The 26,278-nt window shown below is 42.2% G+C and overlaps 1 protein-coding gene across 1 annotated transcript in view; it reads right to left on the reverse strand.

Moving 5' to 3' along the window:
* Positions 1 to 680: 680 nt before the first annotated feature.
* Positions 681 to 26,278, reverse strand: part of LOC104410005 (anthrax toxin receptor 1-like) — a gene marked incomplete at its 5' end in the record, with an annotated part of 30,360 nt that continues 4,762 nt past the window's right edge. Inside the window, 6 exons of the mRNA XM_010020054.1 lie at positions 681 to 911; positions 16,485 to 16,565; positions 17,743 to 17,910; positions 19,672 to 19,770; positions 22,828 to 22,866; positions 23,407 to 23,502. Coding sequence (XP_010018356.1) covers positions 681 to 911; positions 16,485 to 16,565; positions 17,743 to 17,910; positions 19,672 to 19,770; positions 22,828 to 22,866; positions 23,407 to 23,502 — 714 coding nt within the window. The remainder of the gene's footprint in view (positions 912 to 16,484; positions 16,566 to 17,742; positions 17,911 to 19,671; positions 19,771 to 22,827; positions 22,867 to 23,406; positions 23,503 to 26,278) is intronic.

Below are 26,278 nucleotides of genomic sequence, written 5' to 3' on the forward strand. Positions count from 1 at the left end.
AACCGAGTCTAAACATACGTGGAGATGGCAAGTTCAAACCTGATTTTTTCAGCAGAAAAAGATATCCCTCTCCCAGGCTAGATTACTGTTGCTCGATTATTGGCACATCGTCTCATTTTACCTCATTATTGTTAAAGCCTTCTTAAAAACTTCCATGGAAATTCCACCTGCAGAACCAAAGGCAGAAAGTTATCTTTGCAATTATTGTTCCATATTAACATCTGGATGCAGTACTGTTGGGAAAAAGAAAGCAAATTCCTCAATAAACTACATTTAACCAACTTGCAGGTGGCAGCTATCAAAACAGCTGACGCACATGTACCGGCTGCAGTTATTAGTGAATGATCTGACATACCAAGCCAGATAAACGTCATACGTAAATAGATTTTCAACTGTATACATACAAAAGCTGCTACTGTATCTAGATGATCACTTTGTTTCTATACCCCATAGCTCTGAATCTATCCACTGAATGTTTACTCAGCACGTGTGGTATAAATATATTCATACACTAAAATTGACACTTGGCAATTTTTCCTTTTTTTTTTTTTTTAGATTTTTTCTTCTTTTTTTTGCTGACCAGCAACAAATTCTGATATCTTTAACTGTAAACCAATACTCAATAAATATGCTGTGTTCAGCAAAGAGACATGTTTTGTCGATTAGGGTTTTGCTGCACTCTAAGCCATGGGCTGTGGTGGTGGGCGCGACGGAGGAGGTCCGGGAGGCACTCGGGATGGGGGTGGTCCAGGAGGTGGCTGCCTGGAAGGAGGCTGCAGAGACACAGGAGGAGAATGACTCCTTGGAGCATTGTTGAGAGGAACATCATCGCGCCGCGGCAGCTTCGGCGGTGGGCTGTAAGGGGCAGAGGTTCCATCCGATTTCACTCGAGTGAAGTTCATGCATCTTCCCTAGAGGCAAAGAAAAATTCATTACTCATAAAAAGCAGGTGTTTTGACTCAGCAGCAGCTAGCCAAAGGGATTATAAGCAGAGGGGCCAGGCTGCACTTAGATTTCTCCATCCAGTATCATTCAGTGGGTCCTAGACATGACATTCAGAGCATACTATGCTAAAGGTCAGCACTAGAAAGTAATGCTGCCATTGGGTTTAAGAGTTCCTAGCCTACTTTAAATAAAAAGGGACCCCAGTATGACTTTGCTCACTTGTGCCCTCTGCTCTGCTAGTACAGCCATGCAGAACATGCCTAAAGCCACAGCTCCACCAGAGTCATGTGTGCCTTGGTAAGATCTCTGACTGGCAAAGCCGTATTTGAAAAAAACTCACAGTAGAGACAGGATTATACCAAAGGAACAACCTTAGCAAAGACGCCATCTGTAGCTTTCCTTTTTGCAGGATGATAGTGTAGCTGGTGTCCATGCTTTGAACACTGCACTAGGATAGTACATCTGTCTTCAGCGCTTCCGTGTAGATGTGGCTTCCCTCCCTAACACCAACAAGGTGTAGGACTTGCACAAAGGGTTTTCCAATGAGTGTGTTTTCGGAATATATGTGGGATGCTGGCAGGCAAAACCTGATGGGAGAACTGTGGATGGAGATTTTAAAACAGGAGTAGCTTGGATTTGAAAAAACACCAAGCACTGGGAACATCCTAGTCAATTAGGAGGTAAATGCAAATATGTCAAGGTTTCCTTCAGCCGAAACAAAGCTTTTCATAGGTTGCAACTAACCAATTCCAGACAGGAAGAAAGACAGACCCCAAAAACCACCTAGCCTTTCCTGTGGGGAGCAGCCAAAGGCTCCCAGGCACTTCAAAACCTACATGGCAAGATCTCTACTGTCTGCTCTACTTATTCCTCCCCATGATCCCTGACTTGTTTTATGAACTGCCCCACTGTTTCTGAGGGGCTGCATGAAATCCTGCAGACACAACCTTGTGTGAGGAAATGCAACACTTAGCACCACTGTCTCCACCTCCTCACCTAGGGATGCGTGAGGAGATGCTTATGCAAGAACCCAGCTGCCACGAGCCTTGCAGAAGCCGGCACCTTGAAGTCAAAAGGCCTCTCATCATCATATACAAAGACCTAAGATGAAAACTGCCTGAAAATGCAGGAGTGACACTGCCAACAGCCCATTTACAGGAGCTGGGATGTGGTTTCCAAATAAGAACTGTGGGCTGGAAAGTACCCATCCCATCAGTGATGAACTCCAATTGCTAGCACCTTCTCCTTTGCGCAGCAAGCCTGTTTTGTTCCATGTAGCAATCATCCTAATGACAATGGCCTCTACAGCTTAGCATAGAGGTGAATGTTACCTGTTTGTTTCTTTTCAAGGCAAACACTAACCGGGGGAAAAGGAGAAAAACTGGTTTGTTTACAAAATAGCCATCCCAGAAGGCATCTTCCCTCCATTGTTTTGAAAGACCTGCAGAACCATGATGCTGACGACACCAGAGGTTTAGGTTGCACGCTGGAATAAACAAATCAAATTCAGCTCAAGGTTATGCCAACATCTCTCAAGCAAAATTCAGGAGAAAGACTCCAGATTTAGAAAAGCTTATCTTAGAGCTACGCAGCTGTAGATCATGATCCCCACAGCTACCAATGGCTGTGATAACAGGGGAGTACAAGAACACACACCAGTGACAGATGGCTGCTAAGTCAGTGTTGTCTGGCGTGACAAAACTCTGAAAATGTTTAGGGAATGGGATGAGTTTCTGTGGCAACCCAACAAATCACAGTTTCCCCTGGAATCCAGGCAAAAGCCATCACAGGCGAATCACAACTATCTGTTTTGTTAAGTGACTTGTTCATGAAAACTGTTTTTTAAAAAGAAGGTGATCACTTAAGTCTACAGCTCCTCTGAAGACAGCCAAGCAGTGTATCAGGAGAAGCTTGTATAAGCTCCAGAGAGCTCAGTAAATGATTCAACAAATGTACTAATGTCCAAAGGGTACCACTGTCCCAGTTACTTGGATTGGATAGCTAAGGGCTTCAAAAGCCTAGCTGCAGCCAAGAGTTGTTTAAATGGGCATGTTGTTGCCTATATGAGAGACCTACTTAGTAGTTCTCCATCGTAGCTTTCACCATCACAGTTCACCACTACACTTAAACAGCATCAGTAAGTAGGATAAAATCCCCTTTCTAAAAATCCAGGCTTGTTACAGCACACTTTAGTTATGAACCAGGTGCAAGACAATACTATACTGCAGCCAGAGCCTTGGATGAAGGCAAAGTGCAAAAGTCAAGGTCTTGGTTATTTCTGCAAAAAAGATAAACCATTGGATAAATGAAAACAATACTTTACTCCATCACAGAACTTCAGTCCTCACCAGCACTGGAGTGAGCAGCCACCCTTGTCAGCTATTTGTCTTCTGCTGTGCTCCATTGTGTTTAGAGCACACTTGGAAATTCAGCAGTATTTACTGCCATGCAATGAATGTTACAGATGTACTTAGTAGCTGTACTGCAAATACATTTAAGAAAACTCAGCCTTGATACTTCTAAAGTTATGAATTTAGAACAGCTAAATAATCACCCGGGGTGGGGGGGGTGTGTGTGTGGGAAGTCAGAGGTATTCAGATGAGATGCACCATATGGGGAGGGAAAAAACTAAGGACAGAACAATCTCCTTCATAGTAAATGCAAAGCTACACGCCCAACAATAGTGCTTTTGCTTACAAGCCTTTCCTGCCTCTCTGTTGTGTCTCTTTCCCAAACATCAATTCCAAATATATTCATAGTCTATAATCAAAGGGGATCCCATAAATCTGTTTGCATTACTTTCACTTCAGTTAAAGTGATAGGCGACGTCAAACTGCTGCCAGTTTCTGCCACACTCACTGATTTGTCAGACAGATGGGTAATTTAAAGGCCATGCGCCACATTGTGTCATGAAAAATACGGTTGGGTTGGGAGAGCCTGACAGATAGAGGCTTGGATGATCGATGTATGTATTGTGACACTTCCTCACAAAAGATTATTGGTGTTCGCCTACATTCTCATATATCAAAGACTGCTGCTGAACACTGGAGGAAATCCTCCTGAGTACTTCAAGCAGCCATTGATAAAATGAGGCCGAATTCTTAGCCAGTGTTGGTATTAACAGATGAACAGGAAAGGGAGGAACAACTGATAATAGATTGGAAGCTGTAATTTGGATTTACCAAGCATATTTCATTAAAGGATTTCTAGGTTGAAGAATTAAGTCCTCCACTCATCACAGTTCCCTAATAATGCACCTATTCTACGTAAAAGGTACATCCCTCTGGGTTATTTTATGAAAAAAAAAAAAACAAACCAAACCAAACAAACCCATGATGTTTCTCAACATGTTAACAACAGGATTTTTAATATTCTGTGTTTGAAAGGACTAAGTAATTTCCTTTCCAAAGGCATATAAAGGCTTTTAAACAATAGAGAACATGGAGAGAAATCAGGCATGCTCACCTGTGCTCTCCCTGCACAAGAGATTAACAGGGATTAAGAGCCACCTCCACTTTAATAGTGGTAATAGCAGGTTTTTTTCGAGAAGCATGGTATACACTAAGTGTTTTAGGGAAGATGTCAGAGTTGCAAGATGCAGTAATACCAGGACAATCTCAGGCACAACAGCTGTCAGAAGCTGCTGTATTGTTTTCTAGGAAGCAGATGATCTGTGTAAATCCAGTTCTGTCTGGCTTCAGCCCTGCTCCTTGTACAGTACCCCTCAGATGGTGCGACCTGCACCGCGTACTGTCATTCAAGCACTAACTGAAGGTCAGCAATGTGCCATATGGAGTTACGCCCTTACTTCAGCTCACATCTGCACAGTGCTCCTAATGCACCATTATTTTGCCTCCCCATATGTCCATCTACTTGTTAGGCTCTTGTTACACTGCTTGTCAAATTGGCTTTTCAAAAAGTACAAATACTGAAGCAGCAGGATCTGCCCTTGTCCTGACTCCAGCTTTTATCCCAGTGTAACAATCACATGTGCAATTCAGGCACTTTGTACTTCTAGGCAATGCCTCCTCGACCACCTAGGATGTGTTTTTGTGTGTGGTTTAAGGAGGGGGAAGGAAGGGAGGAACCTCTTGAAAGCCACCGCATCATGTTTCTGGGCTACTTTCATCATAATGCTCAGTACATCATCCCCCAGTGCTTGTTCCCCCAAAATTTTTAGCTATTACTCAGCATGTTTTCAATAGAAAGCAACTACCATTAAAAGGATTCAGGCAATGCAAGGAGCACCATGGGAAAATCTCTTCACCATGATACTAAGAGCACTTCAGCAAAAAAGAATTTAAAAAATCACCCCATCTACCAGTAGCTGTCCCTTTTCTCTGTTCATTTTAATACATGAGTGTTTATTTAACAAAAAACAAATCCAGTTTGTTTGTGTATGCAAACATATGTCTGTTTCTTATTTTTAGCTGCATGAGCTGACTTAATAAAAGATAGCATTCCTTTACAAATGATTTTGCTTGTTACAAATTTTGCTTGAGTTTTCATTCACTCCTGGTTTTATTTATGGAGTCTCAGTACTGTAATTTTGAGTAGCAAAAGGAGGTATCTGACTGAGGACTTGGTTTCTCTTAAATGTTTATTGAAATTTCTTGGTCTTTGACTTCTTAATGATATGATACATAGCTTTACATTTTAGAGTGGATTAAATAAAATAATTCCTTTGAAGTTTAGGAGTAGCAATCCAAAACATTAGACCACCAAATTAAAAAAATAAAATAGCTTCCAGTCAAAAGAATTACATTTAGGATGCTGGAATGCGAAATAAACATAATTTCCTTGGGCTCAAATGAGTAGTCACCTTTGTCCCCACTTTTGTATATGGATGTCACTGGGATGACTGCCAGCTTGCAATGGATGTGGTTCATCAGCATGTAGCTTCACTTCCTAAGTATCTATCAATAATGCAGTGTAAAAGGGAAGCTTTCAAACTCAAAAGAATAGATCCAGGTTTTAATGCTACTTACAAAACCACAAGAGTGAGCACCTACAAAGTGTCAGAATCACTTTAGCTAAGTGAAGGTTTTCATCCAGACACCCAGAAACCAATGGGATAAATACCTTTAAGATCAGTGACTTTTGCAAAAATCGAATCTTGGAAAAATTAGAAGAATGGGTAATCTCTGTCCTCTAACAAAGAACACAAGTGTTGTAGCAACAACACTTGTTAGAAACACCTACACCGAGTATCCTAAAACAGCAACAGTATGAGAAACTTGTTTAGCAAAGGTATTTATGAATGGCATAGATTATGGATACATTAATTTTATAGAGAAAGAGCTGAACTGAGGTGGTACAGAGTTCCCACTATTCAAGTTCCCTGGACAAGTGTCAGGATTAGCATCTGGCTTCTCATGAGCCAGTATCTATGTGCATCAGCCTTTGCCAAAAGCTTCCTCACACTGCCCTGCTTCATGCTGACTGTGCGCTGAACATGTCACGGCTCATTAAAACCTTCATGGATTTCCTGGGAATTGCACTGATTACCCCGCAGCATACAGGCTAGAAATTAGTAAGCTGCTGAAACAGTTTGTCACATAAAACCTAAGACTGCCTGGTTCTGAGGCATGTTCAAATAACTTTTACCAACTCCTGGTCTTACATTTGGGACTCAGATACTGGTTTTGTGTTGAAAAAGAAGTACTGGAAACATCAGAGATTCCCATATCAGTTTAGAGGCTGATCATGCTTCCAGGTCAATAAATATATGATTTATAATTTATAGTTATATTGATTATATTAATTCTAATCATCACTATTAATTATTATGTGCTTATTGCATTATTCATTATAAATGAATTTATTAGGTTGTAATTAAGTTTTATATGTAGCCATTCAAATTTATTAGGTCTAAATCAAACCATTAAATATCATCAACATAAAATACTTGTTTGCACGAGAATCTGACTCTTCAAATACCTTCCAGTTTAATAAGTCCTTTCCTGTCAATAACAATTTTCTGGGGATATATTTGGCAGCTCAGCACTGATGCCTAAAATGATGGTAACCTAAAACTATGATGCGGTAAGAGAAAACGGGTTTGACTTAAGACTGGAGGATTTCAAAAATAAGGTCCAGGAAAATGGCAGTGTCCAAGCAGTAAGAATATAATTATTATTTTCTTTAGTGCTGCTTTTAAAAAGGAGAATCAGTTCAGCCTGTTTTTTATCCAGTCTATTGTCTATCCTCTTTCTAAGTAAACTCATATTACTTCTGCTCCCTCCATCTGTGATGGAGTTATTGAAGGGGAAGAAAATCACTGCGCTGTGGATTGTGAATCATTCATATGGTAACAGTGAGGACCCTATCATGACCTTAGGTACATCAGATAAATTAAAATTAAAAATTATAAAATGATGAATACAAACGCACACAGATGATCCAAGCAGCAGCAGAAACTGTTTACTGTGGAGCGTGAGCGAGGTGGTGCTGCCCAGAGGTGTAACCTACTGGGCTCACTCAGTGTGCTTCACACTGCAAAGGAATTAAACTGAGCTTTAAGATGTGGCAGGTAACACAACTTTAAACAGGATGCATGCCCTGACCCAGGAACGGGCAGTGACATTTAAGAGCAGCTGAGGCACGTGCAGATCCCTCACAGTCCACAAAGACACTCTTATTAGCAAATTTTATGCCTTTTCTCTTACATTTTAGCAACCAAACAAAACCACCCACAACCGAGTCACTAGCTCACTGGTGCAGCACCAGGGAGACACAGCACAGAAAGCTCATCCCTGCTTCAGAAACTGTTAATGCCCAAGTCACAAATGAGAAGACAGCATGTTCCTGACCGAGGGAGCAAGGTTGCCAGGCCAAACTCAATCACAGGCCCATGGCATGCACCACACATAAAAGCAGCAATAAAAGTCATCTTTTGGTTCACCTGCTGACCAAGAGAAAAGTCAAAACCAACTAAAAATCTTCATTTTTCAGGTAAAAGAAAAATGTCAAAGTAAGTTCCACTTGGGCTTGAAACACACACGTTGTTCAATTCAAAACATCTTTTCTTTGAGTTTTGGACAGAAAAGGTGTTTCAAAACAAAAATTGAAAATACTGGGTTTTTTTCAAGGGTGTTATTTCCACTTCAGCTAATTCCACTAACATGCAAAAATATTTACAGACTATCTAAAAAGCAGTTTTTAGTCAAAACAAAGAGCCATGTGGAAAATGGTGTCCAGTTTTACTGGGGAATTAAGACAGGAACTGTTTTACAGTAAGATTAATAGCTGCAGTATTCCAGACTACTGTAGCTTCTTTAATTAGAATACAGATAATTGAATACAATCCAGTATTGATAGGTTCTCAAGACACACACATCTACAGACACTACTCCCCAGTTCACAGTCCCAGCTGTGCATGGCACTGCTTGAAACTAGGAATGGGTCCTCTGGGAGCAGTCTATTCAGTTTGAAGACTAGTGCAGGAAGACACTGAAGAGAAGTGGACTAATTCCAATTTCCCCTTGGAGAAACAAGCCAATAATGAGGAATCTGAGGGAGGAATAATAGCCAGGGTAACTGGCCTTTTAAGCTAGGACCATGACTTTTCACCAAACTAAACTTTGTGCTGAACACATCCCCAACCATCCAGCTCCCACATACCTGATACCACTTTTCTCCCTTAGGCACACAAGGCAAGTGACATGGACACATGGAGAACCCATCCCCCTATTGAAGACAGGGCTATTGAAATAATTTGTATCACACTCCATTCCGCAGGGAGCTGCATATTGTTTCTAGCCCGGTCATAGCAGGAAAATGCAGCAATTTGCTACAGACACCTCCTGAAAGAATGGCCAGAGTCACAAGATATCTTGCAACATCACATGTCTTGGACCTTGCTGAGGTTGTGGCTGAAGTAACGCACAGTGAAGATCCATAACAAAGCCTGTTGATTCTGAGCCCTAAAAGCACTGAAGTGGCAAAGGGAACAGAAAAGGCTAACACTGAACATCAAAGTTAAGGTCTATCAGGTGTACTTCATATTTACTACCGATCTCAAAGTACACTCATGCCAAACCAAATCCCACCCAAACCTGAGAGGAATATCTTGACTTAAGCCTGCACTCAAAACACACCATTTACTGCCTTCCTCTTTTCTAACAGCTTTTATGGGTGAGGCTTCCAGACTGGAGGAAGTGAGGAGAGCCACTGTCAGGTCATGTCATCTACTCAAAGTTATGCAGAAGCTTTGGGTCAAAAATCCCAACATTTACAAGTTCAAGACTTGTGACTCACATCCCTTGTTTTAACCACAGCACCACACATTTACACACTTGAATGCTGACCAGACTAGTGCGGTTCAAGAAAAAAAACAATGGTGTTTGTTTGCAAGAGATTTTTCTCTTTCCTTTAGTGTTTTCAGGGAGAAGGTCCCATTTGTCCATCACCTAGAATGGGAGAGCTTTGGAGCATAGCAACAAGAACAACAAACATTTAGTGGGTGCAACAGGCTCAGCCTTAAGGTATTAGTTACTTGCTGGGAGCAACAAATCAGGCCACAAAGGACCATAACTGGTCTTGCTCAAACTGTAATTAAGTGTCATCGTGTTTTCCAAGGTGAATTATATGATTGCCTGTTCAGGAGCAAGCTGAGATTATGGCGAGCACAGAGGAAGAGCACAATGCTCTTTACCCACCTGGGGTGTAGGATAATGCTGGAGACTCAGAAAGATTTCTGGTAAAAATGGTTATTATTTTCCTTGCCTCAGCCAAAAATGTAAGATTGTGGCCCACCACACAGACAGGCTGCCTCTTTGTTTAGAGTTTGGAAACAGATACAAGTATCCCCAACCCTTCCCTTGGTAACTGGCCCTTAAATGGCTTTGCTACTGCCCAGCGCAAATAGGTGGTAAACCCAAAATTCCCAGGTTCCTCTTGCTTCTCTCATAAGGATTTTCTTCTCCTGGGATGAGATTCATACAGTTCATTATCAGTGCTGACATACTCTGTACAAAGCACAGAAATCCTCTCCTCCTTCAAAACCTCTTATGTTGGATGGAATAGCTCCTTTGGACAGAACCACCTTATTCTTTCTAGGAATGAACACACCAGGGAAACAATTAAAGTACCAAAGTCCTGACATAGAACTCTCCTTCCCATTCCAGGTATGTTTCCCCTATTGCAGCTTGACCAGTCTATCAAGTACCAGCTCTGCATCTTGAAACTACTTTTTTCCATGACCACCCAATTGCCACCTCTCTCACACAAACTGTTGCACACCCTGGCATCAACTTACCAAAGACAGTGGCTTGTCCCCCAGCAGTAGAAGAAACCCAGGTTCACCTCCTCTATTTTTCAAAGATCTGCTCCACTCACAGGGCCTGCCTGGCCTTTAGCATTGCAAGAGGGGACGCTGCTTTTGGTAAGCCTCGCTTCTGAGGTTCTGCATATCCCACTTCTTAAGTTATCCAACAATCTTAAAACCACCAGTGTTGTTGCAAAGAGTACAGAGTGTCTTTTTGTTCCAGAAGCAGTTCCTATATGAGACTAAAACTGGCATATAAAACTGGAGGATTTTATTATTAACCTGATGTTTATGTTCAAAACCAGATTAAATCAAGATGAAGACTTAACAGACATAGTTCATAAACTCCTTGAGTTGTGCAGTATCTTTGTGTAACTTGTACAATGGCGACACAATTATTCATTCTGCATATTGGGAAATAGATTCCTACATAATTACTGGAAGTATGTAAGCAGAGTCCTAAGGCAGGCTGGGTAGGTTAGTTTCTGGACTGTTACCCAACTCAGGAGACAATGAAGGATGCAAGCTCACAGCAATCCAACTGACACAAGGTAACATGAGGTTCAGCATTGACCCAGGGGTGCTGCCAAGAAACAAACATTGGCTGCAGCACATCTGTTCATTTTGCATATGCAAATCAGATCTGAACATATAGTCCTAGTAAGCAACTGCAAATTTGTGCACTTGTTTTCTCAAAAAAGATGTACATTCAGTTGTGAGCTTCCTCCTAAGCCCCAGGATAGTCACCCAACTCCAAGCCAGGACTGCATAGCTTAGACACACTGTACTCTAAGTATGATCATGGAGCATCAATGAAGTACTGCCTGGAAAATTTCAGTAACAACACAAAGGAGCCTATTTCCCCAAGGCAGGCATGTTAACCAAGGACTAAGTCACCAGTTCTTACACGAAAGTCACGTTCTCTATTGAGAAATGAGAATCAGAACAGGTTCATCAGGTCCTTTACTATAAATATTGAAGTTGTACACATGCTTAAAGAGTAGAGAAGAGCCCCCTGTCTACCTAATAGAGTCCATTCTATGAAATGTTCAAAGTGCTGTTAGGAACATGGTCTCACCATCCTAGAATTTAGTTAACCTCATCACTGTGAAACTGCAGTACAACAGAAGTGAAGTAGCTTTCATCAACTACAGCCAGGGTCTCTGAATTCACATCTCAGTCTCTTAACCACAAGGCCAAACCTTCTTCATCCTGTTGTGTGCTAAGTGGCACCAGCCCTGGGGTTTTACCCAGTCTTCAGAAGAGCCCCTTGTGGTGGTTGTTACTGAGCATGCCTCTGGCTCCCAAAGACGTGGACAGAGCGCTAGTTCCGCCCAGGGGCGGACAGGCAGCATATATCCCCAAAGCCTATTTGTGAAATCTTCCTCCACATCAGAATTAACACAATCCTGGCACAAGTAAGAGGTAATGCCAGCATGTGCGCTTATTGCAGTTGCAGGACAGGAGATTCATTCGTCACTGATTACACGTTTCCAGCTGCAGTGCTCAGCACATCCTGGGAACTGTGCATTAGGGCATTGGTGGTTCCACACCAGAGAGCTTTTTTCCCCTCATGCCATGAACCTCACCGGTACTGGTGTCCTTTGCAAAAAGAAAAAAACCAAAAAGTAATAAAACAGGAGCTACGTGTGTCACATTTTCATTGACAGTGACAACTACTGTGGCAGGTGATGTCCCCATCTCTTTAACTTTTCAGCAGCTTATGAAGGTAATTGACTCCAGAAAAGTTAAGCAAAGGGAGAAAAGCCCCAGAACCAGGCAGCAGTCACTGATGAATGCAGTCTGAAGGAGCTCAGTGCTGCTCTTCCAGCAGCTCCTGTAGCTCTGCCAATTACTACTTAGGCAATTACAACACATCTCTAAGCAAGAGGCAGGGAAGCCTATTAAACACCATTAGCTGGTCTTGAAAAGAAGTAATTAGAATGAACTCAAAATAACAATGGTAACTGGGCAGCTAGTGTGGAGTGACAGGCGGGTGCTGCCATCCCTGTGGGCTGCATTCAAACTGCTGACCACCTGTAGCTACCAGCCAGAAAGTAATTTCTAGCTGTTAATAATCCATAGGTTTTGTGTCACACCATTCATCTGAGGAGTCCCCAGTGCCTGACAGGACTTAACTAAACCTCACAGCTGTAAGGAAGATAAATACTGTGTTCTCATGATTATTTTGCAGTTAGGAAAACTAAAGTACATAGATGTCATGGTCAGCATTAAGAGAAATCACTCAAAATTTTAGGGTAATCAGATGTGAGCTTTAACAAACCTATCAGATTAAGAGCCATCACTTTGAAAAGGACACACAGAATAAGAAACACAAGGAATTCCTGTTCTCATTTCAGAGGCCGGTGTTTGTAATTCTAGCTGCTGTGCCTTGTTCAGTCACACAGTAACTCAGCAGTGAGAACTTGAATGGAGTCAGAAGTCCTGGCTTCCAAAACGACTGGCAGCTCATAGTTTGTGAACTTTCTGACTGCACAGCAGACTTTTTAACCTTCAGTTTTATGGAAGAAAGGCGGAAAAAAGGCTTTCAGGTTTTTGTACAACAGCCTGCTCCCAGTCTCTTCCCGAGGAAAGGGCTTTGCGTGTGTAAACCACAGGGTAGTACTGCTAAAGCATTGTTTTTTTCTAAGTAAAGTCCCATGAGTATACAAGGGTGATGGTGACAGTAAAATCCAGTCTACGCTCACTCTCTGTTGCAGGTAATTTTCAGTGACAAATATGAAACCACTTTCTAAAGATTTAAAGTAAACAAGAGCAATTCTGCCTGCGGGGAAAAATGTTGTCTTTTTTTTTTATGAGGTTTTCGGTAAACCAAGCCTTGGAGAATTTCCTGTAACAATATGTGCTGAAATGCAAAATGGAATGGATTTGCTGAAAGCAGCAACTAAGCAGACCATTTGAAAGGAGCATCTCACCTTCCTCTCTGCACAGATCGGGGCTTTTAATGTTTACTTGCTGGTGTTGGCAATAGCCCCACTCTTGATCCATAAGGCCAAGGGGAAAAGCTTTAAAGTTTCCTTTTGCAGAAGCTACTGACAACCTGCCCCACCAGCTGCTGTGGTTTCTATGAGGTACTTCAAGATAGCTAAACATTAATATTTCATAAACTCCAACCTTCATAGCAGCCCCCTGTAAGCTCAGAACCAAGCTTAGGAGGACACCAACACAGTGATGAGAAGTCCTCAAGGCAGCCTGAGCATCCTGAGCAACACACAGCTCACCAGGCCATGTGGCCACTCTGACATGCTCCCTGTTGCTGGATGAGCAGTGTTCCTGCCTCAGAGCTATCAATACCTTTCTTGGGCCAAAAGAGTGACTGCTGCTCCTGTAAGCCCCAAAATTCTGGGCGAGGAAAGGAACAGCAGCCTTGCTCTAAGGGATCCACCACTGCAGCACTAGCACAAATGCCTGTGAAGGCTTCACCTTCATACATTGCTGTAAGGAAGAAACCCCAGCACTCCAAAACAGAGCTGCTAGCCTTTTTTCAATTTTTTGCTCCTCTGCTGATGTTGTCTGACAGCTCAGCAAAAAGCCAACCCACAAACAGCAGCCTATCTGCTAATGATGGGGTAGAGCTAAGTGTGTTTATCCCTTGCTGTCCCATCCTGGTGCAACAGAAGCTTCTGCTAGGGGTGACCTGCAGAAGCTGAGTGAGCAGGGTCCTGTGACCCTTTACAGAGGTACTTGCCAAACTAATAACCACTTTCAGCAGTGGTGTGGTGACATGATCTTGAATGGAAACCAAGAGAAGGAGCTGTCTGCAGAGCCAAGCCAAACACCGTGGGCACAGCTCCCAGGAGAAGGGGCATCAGAGCTTATGCTTGGCTGGTTTTCTTTAAATAGGCAGTTCCAAAAAGCGCTTGTGATTTTCACAGCCAGTCCTATTAGTACAATCCTGCCTAATACTGATGGGTCATCCAGTCCGAGACCCTTTTCTTGATAAGTCTGTGGAAGCATGAGCCAGGGCAGGGAAGCTCTCGGGAGCCTCGACCAGCTCTGCAGAGAGGCCATAACCCCTTGCTACCAGCAGCTCAGCCCCTGCGGTGTGAGAAGAATGAGAGAAGGAGGCAATTCCTCTCTCCAAGATCACTGGCCTGTGGATGGCACAGTCTGGAAGAACACCATGCACAGAGGCATGTCAAGCTGTACTTTCAAGTCTACCCAACAGTAAACCAAAATCCATTGACTGCTGTCACCACACTGTGCAGGAGTGATCTTGTCCCTGCCTGGCCCGGGTCAAACAGAGCAGTGGGCTTGCTCCTGGGGCTGCCAGGCTCCTCCAGGTCTGCACAGCCAGAGCTCCAGGCTCTCCACACTGTTAATCACTCGTAGTATTGACTAGATCTCCCCATTCTTCAGTCACAGTGTGTGCATGTGTGTATGTATACTCATATATACTTATGTGTATATAAATGTATATTTATACACTCCTTCCCCCCCCAAAAAGCATAACTTACAAAGACCCAATTCTCCACCCAGAGATTGCTACTAGAAAAGTAAACCAAACAATAAATAATAACCTTGGTGTTTTTTGCACTCACTTTCTCCATGAAATACAGGCCTGTGATGTCTTTTTTTTAAAAAAAAAAAACCACCAGAAAGAAGGATGTGTAGTAATTTTCTTTTCTCGTTTTCAATATTCTTCAGCTACAGCTAATTTCACAGGCCAGGGAACAGAGATGATCCTATTCTTCCACCAAATCTGGCTCAATAGAATTCTTTCCACCCTATTTCCCAGATGTACATTTGATTTTTCTAATGTTCTCCCTGATACAGTAAACCTTCAGCTCGCTCTGTTTTACATTGCCTCTTTTGAGCCCCTCTACTCCCCAAAGCAGAACTGGAACACAAGGAACTGAGGATCCCTGTTCATAGCCAGCCCCCTGCATGTTTCTTGACTGTGCAGGCTAACAGAGGCTCTGTTGTACTCTGCACTGATAGAAATGTACCAGCCGATGGAGTCAAAGGCAGAGGATAGATTCATATTATACAATGCTAGTGCTATCAAAATACAGCTGGGCCTAAAGAGCCTATTCAGAAGCTCCAGATCGTGCTTAAAAAGTAAATAAGGTGTTTCGAGCACAGCTGCTCTGAAAATGCAGCTTAGTGAAACAGTAAAAACCATTTTAAGTAAAGTAAAAAAGTAGCACAGGAAGCCAAGTTTGGTCTCTTAGTTTCTGTATGCACCAAAACTAAAATGGAACAGACTAAACTTTAAGTACTGAAGCTGTATCTTTGGTTAATAACCAGACAAATGCCATAACGGTATTCTGCCAAAAGCCATGGCAGTACAACTTATTTACCCTAGATGATGCAAATTCGGGATACTTTTTAAGTCTATTATTAGATGTGAAGGTCACCCAGGCAAACAAGCCCAGCACAAGGGCCTCTGCACCACTCCTACCCAAAACAGTACTTTGTGGTCCATATTTTAACTCAGTAGCCCCTTCCCCTGAGAACAAAGGTGATGAAATGTATGGACTCTGGCCAGAGAAGGGCCAAAGTGGGGAGAAAGGTGATGTCATTTCTTCTCAGTCCTCACATTTCAAAGTGCCACTGCAGAAAGCCAAATCTGAAGGTGCAATAGCCCAAAGCAGCAGTACTTAATTCTTACAGAGTTTTCCCCTCAGAATAACAAGATAGAAACAACCATAATGGTGCCAGGCTCTCACAGGGAAATTGTGAGAGCTCTGAGCTATGCTATCACAAGTGACCCAGGGGTAGCACACAGCCATCTCTGTGGCTCTGAAAAGCACAGACTTCCTGCTTCCTTCCAGGAAGAATCTACTCCTGACCAGTATTTGGCTAATAGACTTTATCAAGGCCAGAGATACTCCCTGCCTACATATAGGTAAGACCGAGAAAAGTGTCTTTCAACAGAATTCTACAGAAAATTTATTCTCCATTAACTTTGATGATTTGTTTCTTCATCACCCGCACAAGTTTTCTCATGAGTTCATGATGTCTCTTATTACTCACTTAACTCTATTATTAAATCTGAGAAGCATTTTTATGAAGTTAGGTAGGAAGGATAATTACTGTTGTAAAATGACTACTGCATATTAAATTCAAAATGAGCAGTCTCAAAGAACCTATCTCCTTTGACTTCAACACGTGTGCTGTGACCTTTTAAAACAGATGCCACAGCAAACATTTTAGCTCATTTTGAAGCTGAAAGGGTGGCTGAAAGGGAAGAGCATTGCTGCTGCTAACAGAGAAGTGACATGCCAGTGTGTTTGTGACACCTTACCTTGTCCCCTGGCTGCGGTCTCATAAGAGAGACTTGATCATAGCCTCGTCGAACCAAAGCCCACAATGCATCAAGTTTGCCCTGGAATACATATGAAAAAAATAAAAGTGATGTGACAAAGAAATTTTGGGAAAATAGCATGAGATTAAACTACAGGGAGTTGATTCAGCCTTTCTGTATTAAACTGTCTGCACAAATACTGCTCCTGTGCCCTTGCCCTCCGTGTACTGCTTATCTGGACAACCAGAAAAAGACACCTCGGTGGGGTAACACGTATCCAATATGCAGTGGGCCAAATTCAGCCTGCCCAAAACTCACTGAGGATGACTGTAGTTTAATGTGAACAACTCCCTTAAAATGCACAATTAGAGAGGTGTTACCTTAACAAAAGCCAGAACCGCAGCAGTATTGTACTGATGGGAGGTGAGCTAGAGCATGGATAAACAGCCACAAGACTACCTACCTAGGCAGGCTTTAAAAATCACAGCTACTTTCCAGACAATAAATTCAAGCACTGTTAAACTCATCTATGAGCACGGTGGGGAGAGGAGACCTCATCCCACAAAGCACTGGTTTGGGACATAGCCACAGGTTTCTGGGATGAGCATGGTATGCTGCTCCCTTGGCCTGTGCTAGCCCTACAGCTTCCTCCTCTGTAAGTGGACAGAACAGCTCTGCCCTGCCTCTCGGGTTGTGTGAGGATACATACATTAAAAGACAGGGAGATATCAGATACTATAATGATATGGAATAAATGGGGATGAAAGCGTGAGGAGACTGAGTGACTTTGCCTAAAATCAAAAACTACATTTTGTGGCTGAACTAGAGGGAAACAGAGCTGAATTCCAACCAAAGGCCTTTGCCACAGTGCAGTCAAAGCAGGGATGGTGCACTTTATCTGATCCTCCTTGTATGCTGCCCTGAGACAGCACTAAACAGCATTAAACAGCATCTGGCCTTCCTAAAAGTTGAGATGCCTGCTGTTACAATTGAGGCTATGCAAAAATGCCTGAAAAGAAGATCTGAGCTGAGGGAGAGAAGATCTCTACTCATGCCCTCCACTTTTCCTCAAAAAGCTATTGCACCACAGTGCCCGGTGAAATGCACGTTCCAAGAAGTGTGCAAAGTTGATGGTTACTGGCCATTTTTCTAAATAGGCTCCCGCAGCTCCGCTGTAAGAAAGACTACACTAAGGAAGCAGGATGTAGTAAGATTACAGCAGAAGCGACTTGGTAAAACTGAGTGGCAGACACACTACCTTGATCGGAGTGTACCATTTCCGCTGGGAAGGTGGTTTTCTCACATGGGGCTTTTTCGGCTTGGGTTCCCATGGCTCATACTCCTGTTCTGGCAACTTAATAATAGCATTTTTGGGCTTCTCCAATTTTGCTCCTTCCTCTGTTGACCCCTTGTCTCCCCATCGCACCTGAAGTCACGAGAACACACTGTAAGTAGATATTCTTCAGAAGTCCCCACCAGCAGGTGGCTTTCACAGACATTAATCTAGTTCCTATCAGATGACCCAATGCCACCAGATACATAGCCCATTTTATGAAGGCACCAAACTCGCACTGTAATCAGAAATGCACATTTAAGAGAAAAATAGTCTCACTCAAAACCAGTTTGAACTACTATTCTTTGCACCATCCAGTAACCTAAGGTGTTGTGGGAATTCACAGCATCCAGGGCAGATTAACCCATTTCCAAGTGAAATCTGAAGCACTCTGCCCAGCTCTGCTAGGACACAGGTGTAGTACGTTTCCCATTGCCTCACACAAAAAGCAGGCAGCAGCCCCAGCTGAAGGCTGGCAGTCTTTACAGCCAGCATTAAGCAGCTCCTGTGGTTCAGTTCAAAAGTGAAAAAAGGGTCATTAGACAAGTACATGAATGGTTTATGAGCATCAGCCCTCAAACTTGTGTGGCTCTTCCAAAGATGACCTTGCACAGTCACAAGAGAGGTCAGTAACTTTATCTTTACATACTACACACTACTTATTTCAAGCTGAAATCCTGATTTTGTTGTCTGACTTAACCTCAGACAGAAATGTGACCCTGCATTCAAGGGCAATATAGTGTTACTCAGCATTGGTGATAAAATTCTACCAAGGAAAATAGTTAAGGATATTAAGATGCAATATTTCAACTGCAGACTTGCAGGGACTTGCTGTGAAGCCATTGTTTTCATTCTGTTAGTCTAGTTTGGTCCAGATCCTTGGCTGACTTACATTAGACCACCTCTGTCTACTAACAATTAAATCTAGTGGAAGTTTCTAGTGTGACATCCCAAAAAGTCATTATTAGGCCCTCAGCTGATAAAAGTGAGTGCTAATTCCCTGCCTTATATTATCCATTAGGATAATATAATACGTTAGGAATATTGAATTGATTTCACTAACATGGTTATTTACAAGAATTAGTAGCTGATCACAGCATTATCCACTGATTCCCTGAAATATAGAGGCCATAGGACAGAGCACAAGGCAAATTTCTTTCACAGTAACACATTATTTTACACATGAAGACTGGCTTGTGCGTGAATCCCAGGGCAGGGATTCATTGCCCAATTTCAAGACATGTGGCTTTATGCATTAGAAGTTAACACTTAAGGGAAAAAAAACCCAAAAAAACCAAACCACACCACCCCCCCCCCCCAAAAATACCAAACCAAAATCCACAAGCCAACCCCAACCCCCCCAAAAAAACACCCCCAAAACCACCAACCAAAAACAAACCCAAAAGAAAAAGGGGGGGAGAGGGTGGGGAGAGAGAAAAAAACCCGCCCTAGTTTAAATTCCCCAAGCCAACTGCTTCCAGCCAGTCAGGCACAGTGGAGATGGCACCCTCAAAACCAGTGTAACTCTGCCTGAAACAAAAGAATTGAACTAACTGCACTGAAAGGTTGATTCATTAATTTAAAACTTCTTTTGGTGCTTATCTCATTTCTTAACCTGTAAATTTTTTCTAGCTCATAATGCTAGGTTCATTTGATTATTCATGCGAATAATGGCAGCTTGACGTCTGTTACTGGGACAGCAGGTGCAATCAGCTGGACAAGCCCTAATTAAATCCCAGTCTCTAGCCCATCAAGGTTGCTTAAAAAAAACCACCCAAAACACATAAAACCAGATTGTCATAATTTATAGCTAAACGTGCTGATTTTTACAACACTAAAGAACAAGCCAAATACCTCCATCCTCTTAATCCCACCAACACCTCGACCTCCATAATAAGATGCGTCCACGGTTGGCCACTTTTTCTTTGGCAATCCATCTTCATCATCTGACTCCTATGGGAAAGGCAGGGAGATATTACTTCTGTTCTCACACAATCAGCATAAACTATGGAAAGCAACTGAACATCCTATGGTCCAGTCCTTGGATATCTGGCTTTGTGTGTTATGCTTATTTGCTGACAAAAAACAAAAGTCTCTTGTCTCTGCAGCTGCAATTTTAACTAGGGAAGCCAAAGAGGATTTTCTATTCCTCTCTCCAGGCAGCTTTTATGCAATCAAATATGCATTGAGCTTCAAAATCACAACTGACTTTTAAGGGAAGGCAAAGTGGAAATGAATCATACATTATACTGGCTTACCACTATTGCTATGCAGAAGATGCAGCAATCAGTTGGCCCAAAGAAATCATTTATTAATTGCACTTCTAGAACTTAATGTCACCTAACAGAGAAAGAAGCTACTACTGTGAGTTTTCTAAGATGTGCATCAGACCATTTTCTCATGGCAGCTATAACTAGTTATTCTATGCTGCTTTGTACAGTCTGGCTCAAGCTGTACAGTTTGGAACCAGGACTCAGACTGGAGCATCTCCAAATTGTCAGGAAGCTCAGATCCAGAGTTTTTGACCTGCACTTACAAAGACTGCAGATTATTTTTCTGGAACGTGGGAAAGTCTGAATCAGGGATTTGCTTCAGGTTCATTGTTCTGTTATAGCTTAACTAAAAGCTGGTGAATGTTTCTGGTTCAACAACCCTGGGAACACTTCTGCTCCTATCATCTTGAGCTGACAGAATTCACTGGGATTTCTCAGACTCCCTATCATCACACTGAACTGAGGCAGCTGAAAGTCACACCATGACACATATAACTGAGGAAAGGGATCAACAAGCCTCCTACAATACCATATTCCTTCTTCTCATAACGACAAATAACTACAGTTCATGCTGACATGCAGATGGGCACACTGCTCTTGGGCTGGCCATGCACAGTGCTCCCTAATTTTCATCAGTACAAGCACGTTTCTAGAAACACTGCCTGAACTTAGTTTTTACTAAAAGAAATTTATAAATAAATAAATAAATCATCAAGTGAAATCCAAATACTACAGAATGACACATATTATTGTCAGATTACTAGGTGACGTTTTCTCAGAATTGCCCTACATGATTCTATTGGAATGCAAAAGGAATTGAGAGTCCAAAAGCCAACAATATTTTTTTAAAAGATGTGCCAGAATTTTTGTTTGTTCATGTTTAACTCTTAGGTTATGCCTCTGAGAAAGATTATTTCCATCAGTTATTCAGTGACATCTGATGTCTCAGCAACAGTTCATGAGTTAGTTCCTCCAACAAATGCTTTAGTATGGCCAGACAAGACTAGAGTTGACACTTCTATTAAGCAGTAAGAGGGGGTTGTTGTGGTGGTGGTGGGGTTGGGGATTTTTGGTGCTGATGGGGTTTTTTAGCTGTTTTTTGTTGCTGTTCGTTTGTTTCATCTTAAGTCAGGGAAATAAACATACAAGGAAGGCATTGTGATTCGGTGTTGGGTTTTGTTGTGGTTTTGTTTAACAAACAAATTTTATCCCACTTTGTGCCACACCTAAACCAGTACCCAGTGAAATACATCAGTGGTTGTAATTTATTGATACTTGATTTCATTGTGAACTTGAGTATAATATAAAATACAGTGGCTCTTCCATGTGATGTAACAGAGATTTCATGTGATCATGTCTAACAACCCTTGTTATACCAAACATCCCCTACACTGAACACAAAGCAAAGCAACATAAACAGCTACCACATATATTTTGAATAGTAATGGAAATCTAATGCTTGTGGATTAGAACAAGTTTTAGATAACTATATTCAGTTTAACAGCAGCAATACCAGACTGTAACAGCTAAAGGACAAGTCACCATACCTAGGAAGGCTAGTGCTAAGTATAACAAAACCACACTCCATACGAGATGAAGACAAGTAATCCCAAGTAAACAGATAGATAATATCTGCATTCTGTGTTATTCCTGGACATTTAACATCAGCTCACAGTCCCTGATTACGTTTAAAATCTCTGCAGATCAGAATAATCTCAAAGCATCTGGGAAATCTGCTGCAGGGGTGCAATGCTCTCTGAAACCTCCTTCATACACAGCATAACTGCAATTGCAGGTTTCAGACAACACTAATCACCCTAAAACCAGAATGATTTTTGGTGTGTATTCTAAAGTTAAGCTGTCACAGTGCTGCTGCCCAGGACAAGCAATAGGATCACATACACAGTAATGGTGGCCTCTGGCAACCTCAAAACAGCAGCTGTGGTTGCCTCCTCATATTCATGCCAAGTTACAGCAAGTTAGCAGCATACTGTAAGCTTCTCTTGTGGGTTAAGGCAAATATTTTTCCATCATTTAACTGTCTATGCCTAGGAAAGAAATAAAGGCAGGGATAAGTTCTCTGGAGGTACTTTTATTTATTACTATTATTTTAATGAAATTAGTATAGTGGAACTAAGCTGAGGATAGGACCAGTTAGGTCAGCACCAGTTACTGTTCCAAAAAGAGCTAAATACAACCCTGCCTCAAAAAGCTCACAACCTAAATGGAGAAGGCTAAATGTCCTTTAAAAGGTCACTCTGCAGCAGAGCCACAGCTGGGGCAGGCTGTTGTCTCCCTCTCTTGCAGCAAAGCCTCAAGAATGTGGCCTTCACTGTCAGTCCTTTCAGCTGCCAGACTTTGCTCCATACTGCAAAGCTGGGATAAACTGCTCAGAGCAATGGCAGCTTTGCTGCAGGAGGGACAGCTTTCAGCACAGCTTCAGAAGCAAAGATTTACTCACACACCTGTTTGATGTGCAGCAGAAGGAACAAAACACCATGAGAACTCTCAGTCTGTGGACTTCTGAGTTATGCAACTATTTTCTCTGTGGATGGAAATAATCTTAATGTATGTATATAAAGAGGCCAGAAGGCAGAAATAACTGTCCTGACCCAAGGGACTTTCTCTCAGAGCCTTCAAGGTGTCATTAAGACACCTACAGGGCTGACATTCCTGGGCAGCACAATACACTACAGTGGCTGCAGGCAGTGCAATAGCTCAAAAATAGCATACTTACAGGCTCTGGAGGTGGTGGTGGTGGTGGCTCCTTGATCACCTGGAATATATAAACAACGGGAGAAATCTGAGATAACGGTAGGGTTCATCATCTCAACGCTATGGCTTCTCTGCTTTCCTGCTAATATCAAAGATGGGTTGCCCTGCTCAATCAGCAGGCATAAAATAAATGCAGATGAGAAGCTAAATCCATCACATTGAACTGAGTCGTCAAGAAGTGCCCTATTAAGTAACTCAAAATACAGCTTCCTATTCTGGTAGTTCTGCCTTAAAAGCATCATACAATCACCAAGCTAGTGCAAAATACCCACTTAGAATCTGCAGCTCCTACAAAAACTTGAGCCATATCCACGACCTCACTTAAACTTCTCATTCAGTGTCAAAATCACACAGACTTTGCAACATTCACAAACCCAGACCAGAGTGACTTAACAAGCACTTTAAGCAGTTTGTTGAATCAGGGCCATAAAAACCCAGCAACATTTTTCTTGAAGTTAACCATCCACTCCAACAACTTCAACTCCTTGGTTTCAAAAAGAAGAGATGAAACCAAGTCAAAAGAATAAAAACCTGTACTTACCACTGTGCAGCAAAGGGGCCAGAACCACCACAGAAGAGCCAGAGCCAGCAGCAAAAAGAGAACCAGGAGAGCAATGAAAAGGATGGTTCCAGTCAGCTGCAAACAAGATGATTACTTCCAAGTTATCTGAGCATGACACAAACAAGGCAGGAGCCCTGACATTACACATTTAGACTGGCCAAAAGGAGCCTGGTTTCCCTTACTACGAGGTCTCAGGTAGATTGTTCAGTCAGTCACTATTATCGTTAGGGCCACATCAGCATTTGGTATGACAAATCTGTATTTCAAGTCATGATTCAGGGAAGCACTTCTTGTTCGTGGTGTGTTTGTGTATCATTCATATATGAATTTATGGTATGTTCATAGCCCACTGGATTAAAAGGTATTAACTTGTATAAAAACCATTCCCAAATCTGTGCTGACAGATCCCTTAATACTATAAGAGGGGCATTGCAAACTACACGACCACAGACTCTCAGGTGTGCACAGTAACCTTTCATCATCCAAGATGTACAATATGTAAATGCTGATACTCAAAGAATGGAAATATTTGGGCTAAGACTTTATGGGCCAACATCAGAGAACAGAGCACAATTTACTGAGCCTCATCAGCTCCCAAGCCTGCCTATTGCATCTCATCTCAAACTGCACACACAACCCCAGCCTGAGTGATTATAGTTTGGGTTGGAAGGGACCTTCGAAGATCATCTATTCCAACCCCCTTGCAACGAGCAGGGACATTTTCAACTATATCAGGTTGCTCAAAACTACATTCAGCCTGGCCTTGAATGTCTGCAAACTAGTCCTTAATGCTGCTTGTTCTTGGTACACTTCCTAGAGCTGGTTTGACTATTTTTAATGAGATTCTGTAATCATGATCTTAGGTATTTCTGATTCTTATATTCCATCTATTTCTCTGCAGGGAATGGTGGGACTTTAGGGCTGGATAGCCAAGGGTCTGCATTCAAAATCAAAGTTAAATTTTCTTTAAAATTACTTGAATCCAAAATAAATTAAAATGTTAACACTTGAAATTAGCTTTTCAGAGCAGCCAGGCAACCAAAGAGAATCACAGCTTTGATTTTCCTGAGTAAATCTTAATGGATTCTTTGCACTTGGAGCATTTCATGTCAGGGTGTTCAGAAGAGGTACTAACTGTGTGTATTGCTCTGATATCTACAGAAAAGCAGGTCTTCATATGCTGCTTGGCCCCTGCAGAGCATACAGAGCACATGGCATTTTGGAAATTAAACATTTGTTGCAGTGGCATGCTGGGACATGCTGTTGCCTTAGACGGCACTGGGCTCTGGGATGAGGTTAAGATTAGCTCTCATGCCCTAGCTATTTCTTTTATACTGGGAAAAGAAACTTCTTCAATGGTAGATTTTCTGAATTTGAGAAGAGGTTCAGTTCCTTAGCAAAAGAGGTACCAGAAAACAGTCAGAACTTGGCAGCAAACTAGAGGAGAGCCTGGGACCAGGAGGATGTGCAAAGAGCTTGAAGAAAGGTCTGTGAATCAGGCTGAGGAAATAGGAACTGGCTAAATAGGAAGCTGTAAGAGTTTTTCAAAGAAGGGTAGGTGGGAGGATAAACGGGAAGAAAGCAAATTTCAGATAAGACTTACGGAGGATAAAGTCCATGAGATTCACCTATTAGAAGACACACTACCCAGCTGCAGTTCAGTGCTGCAGCCCCACTCTCTAGCCCTCCTATGGACTCATGCAGCACTAAATGTACCTGGAAAGCAGACGCTTGAAAGGCATGAATTCCCAGTGAAGTCAGTTTGCTGAGAAAAAGATGAGTAAAAGTCAAACATAACTTTAAGATGTACTGCTGCACTCAAAATCAAATCCAAGCACAGTAGCAATGCAGTGCATGAGTGACAGATGCACATACCACCGCTACTGTTACTCCAACCACATGTGACCTCCTTGTTTTGTAGCCTTTTTCCTCAGGCTCGCTTTTCCCATGCAAAGTGCTCACATAAATTGCTAAGACATTTGCCCGCTACAGCTCAGCATCTGCTGGCAGCAAGAAGCTAAGAAGTCCTCTTTTAATGATTATACAAAGCATCGTAGTGAAGGTAGACCTGGAAAACGAAATAGCAGACTTCATGGAGCTGAACAGAAATAAGCATGGAGATCACAGGGAGGCTTTAGGAGCGAAGTGAAGATACTTACTGTACAGAAAGGACAGAAGAGCCAGCAGGGAAGGAGAGCTGAGCAGGCCAGCTGACTGCCACCCACAGAAAAGGGAACAGGAGAGGAAAGGAAATGAAGGGAGTCTCTAAAATGAGAAGAGTTAAATGCATGAAATTAAGACAGAGTTGGAAACTGAACTGCCAACCTCCCTGTTTATGGGATGTAACCGGACTAAGACAGCCTTTTTGTACCAACTGAGAATCAGGCTTTCTGCCTCCTTCACATTCAATCTGCAAGATGCTGGTCAAAAGCTGTCAGATTGACAGGACTGGAGATTGGATTCCTCTCTTTTTCCTAAGGCTACCAAGAGGAATGCTTCCTCCATCCATTCTCTGGCCTGTGGGAACCCCAGCTATGGCTAAAACTTCAATGTTCATCAGAAATAAGCTACATATGGGTGACTAAATGTACCAGTTAATATTGTGTTTCACAACAAGGTAGAAGAGGGGAATAAAATGTGAAAATATCAATCTTCAGTGTAGAAAATTTGGAGGAAAGTTTCAGAAAAATGAAAATAATCAGGTGAAGCAGCAAACATGTCTCTGCTACGATCTGAGTTCCTGCACCCCAGACTGTTCCAGCAATCTGGTGTGAGATTTCCCAGCTTCACTGCTGAAAACACCAGAAAATGAAATTTGCAAGTTTCAGTCACTGCCTCTATCTGCATTCCT

The sequence above is a fragment of the Nestor notabilis genome, unplaced genomic scaffold, assembly GCF_000696875.1.
Source record: "Nestor notabilis isolate BGI_N333 unplaced genomic scaffold, ASM69687v1 scaffold18078, whole genome shotgun sequence".
In the NCBI taxonomy this organism is placed as follows: domain Eukaryota; kingdom Metazoa; phylum Chordata; class Aves; order Psittaciformes; family Psittacidae; genus Nestor; species Nestor notabilis.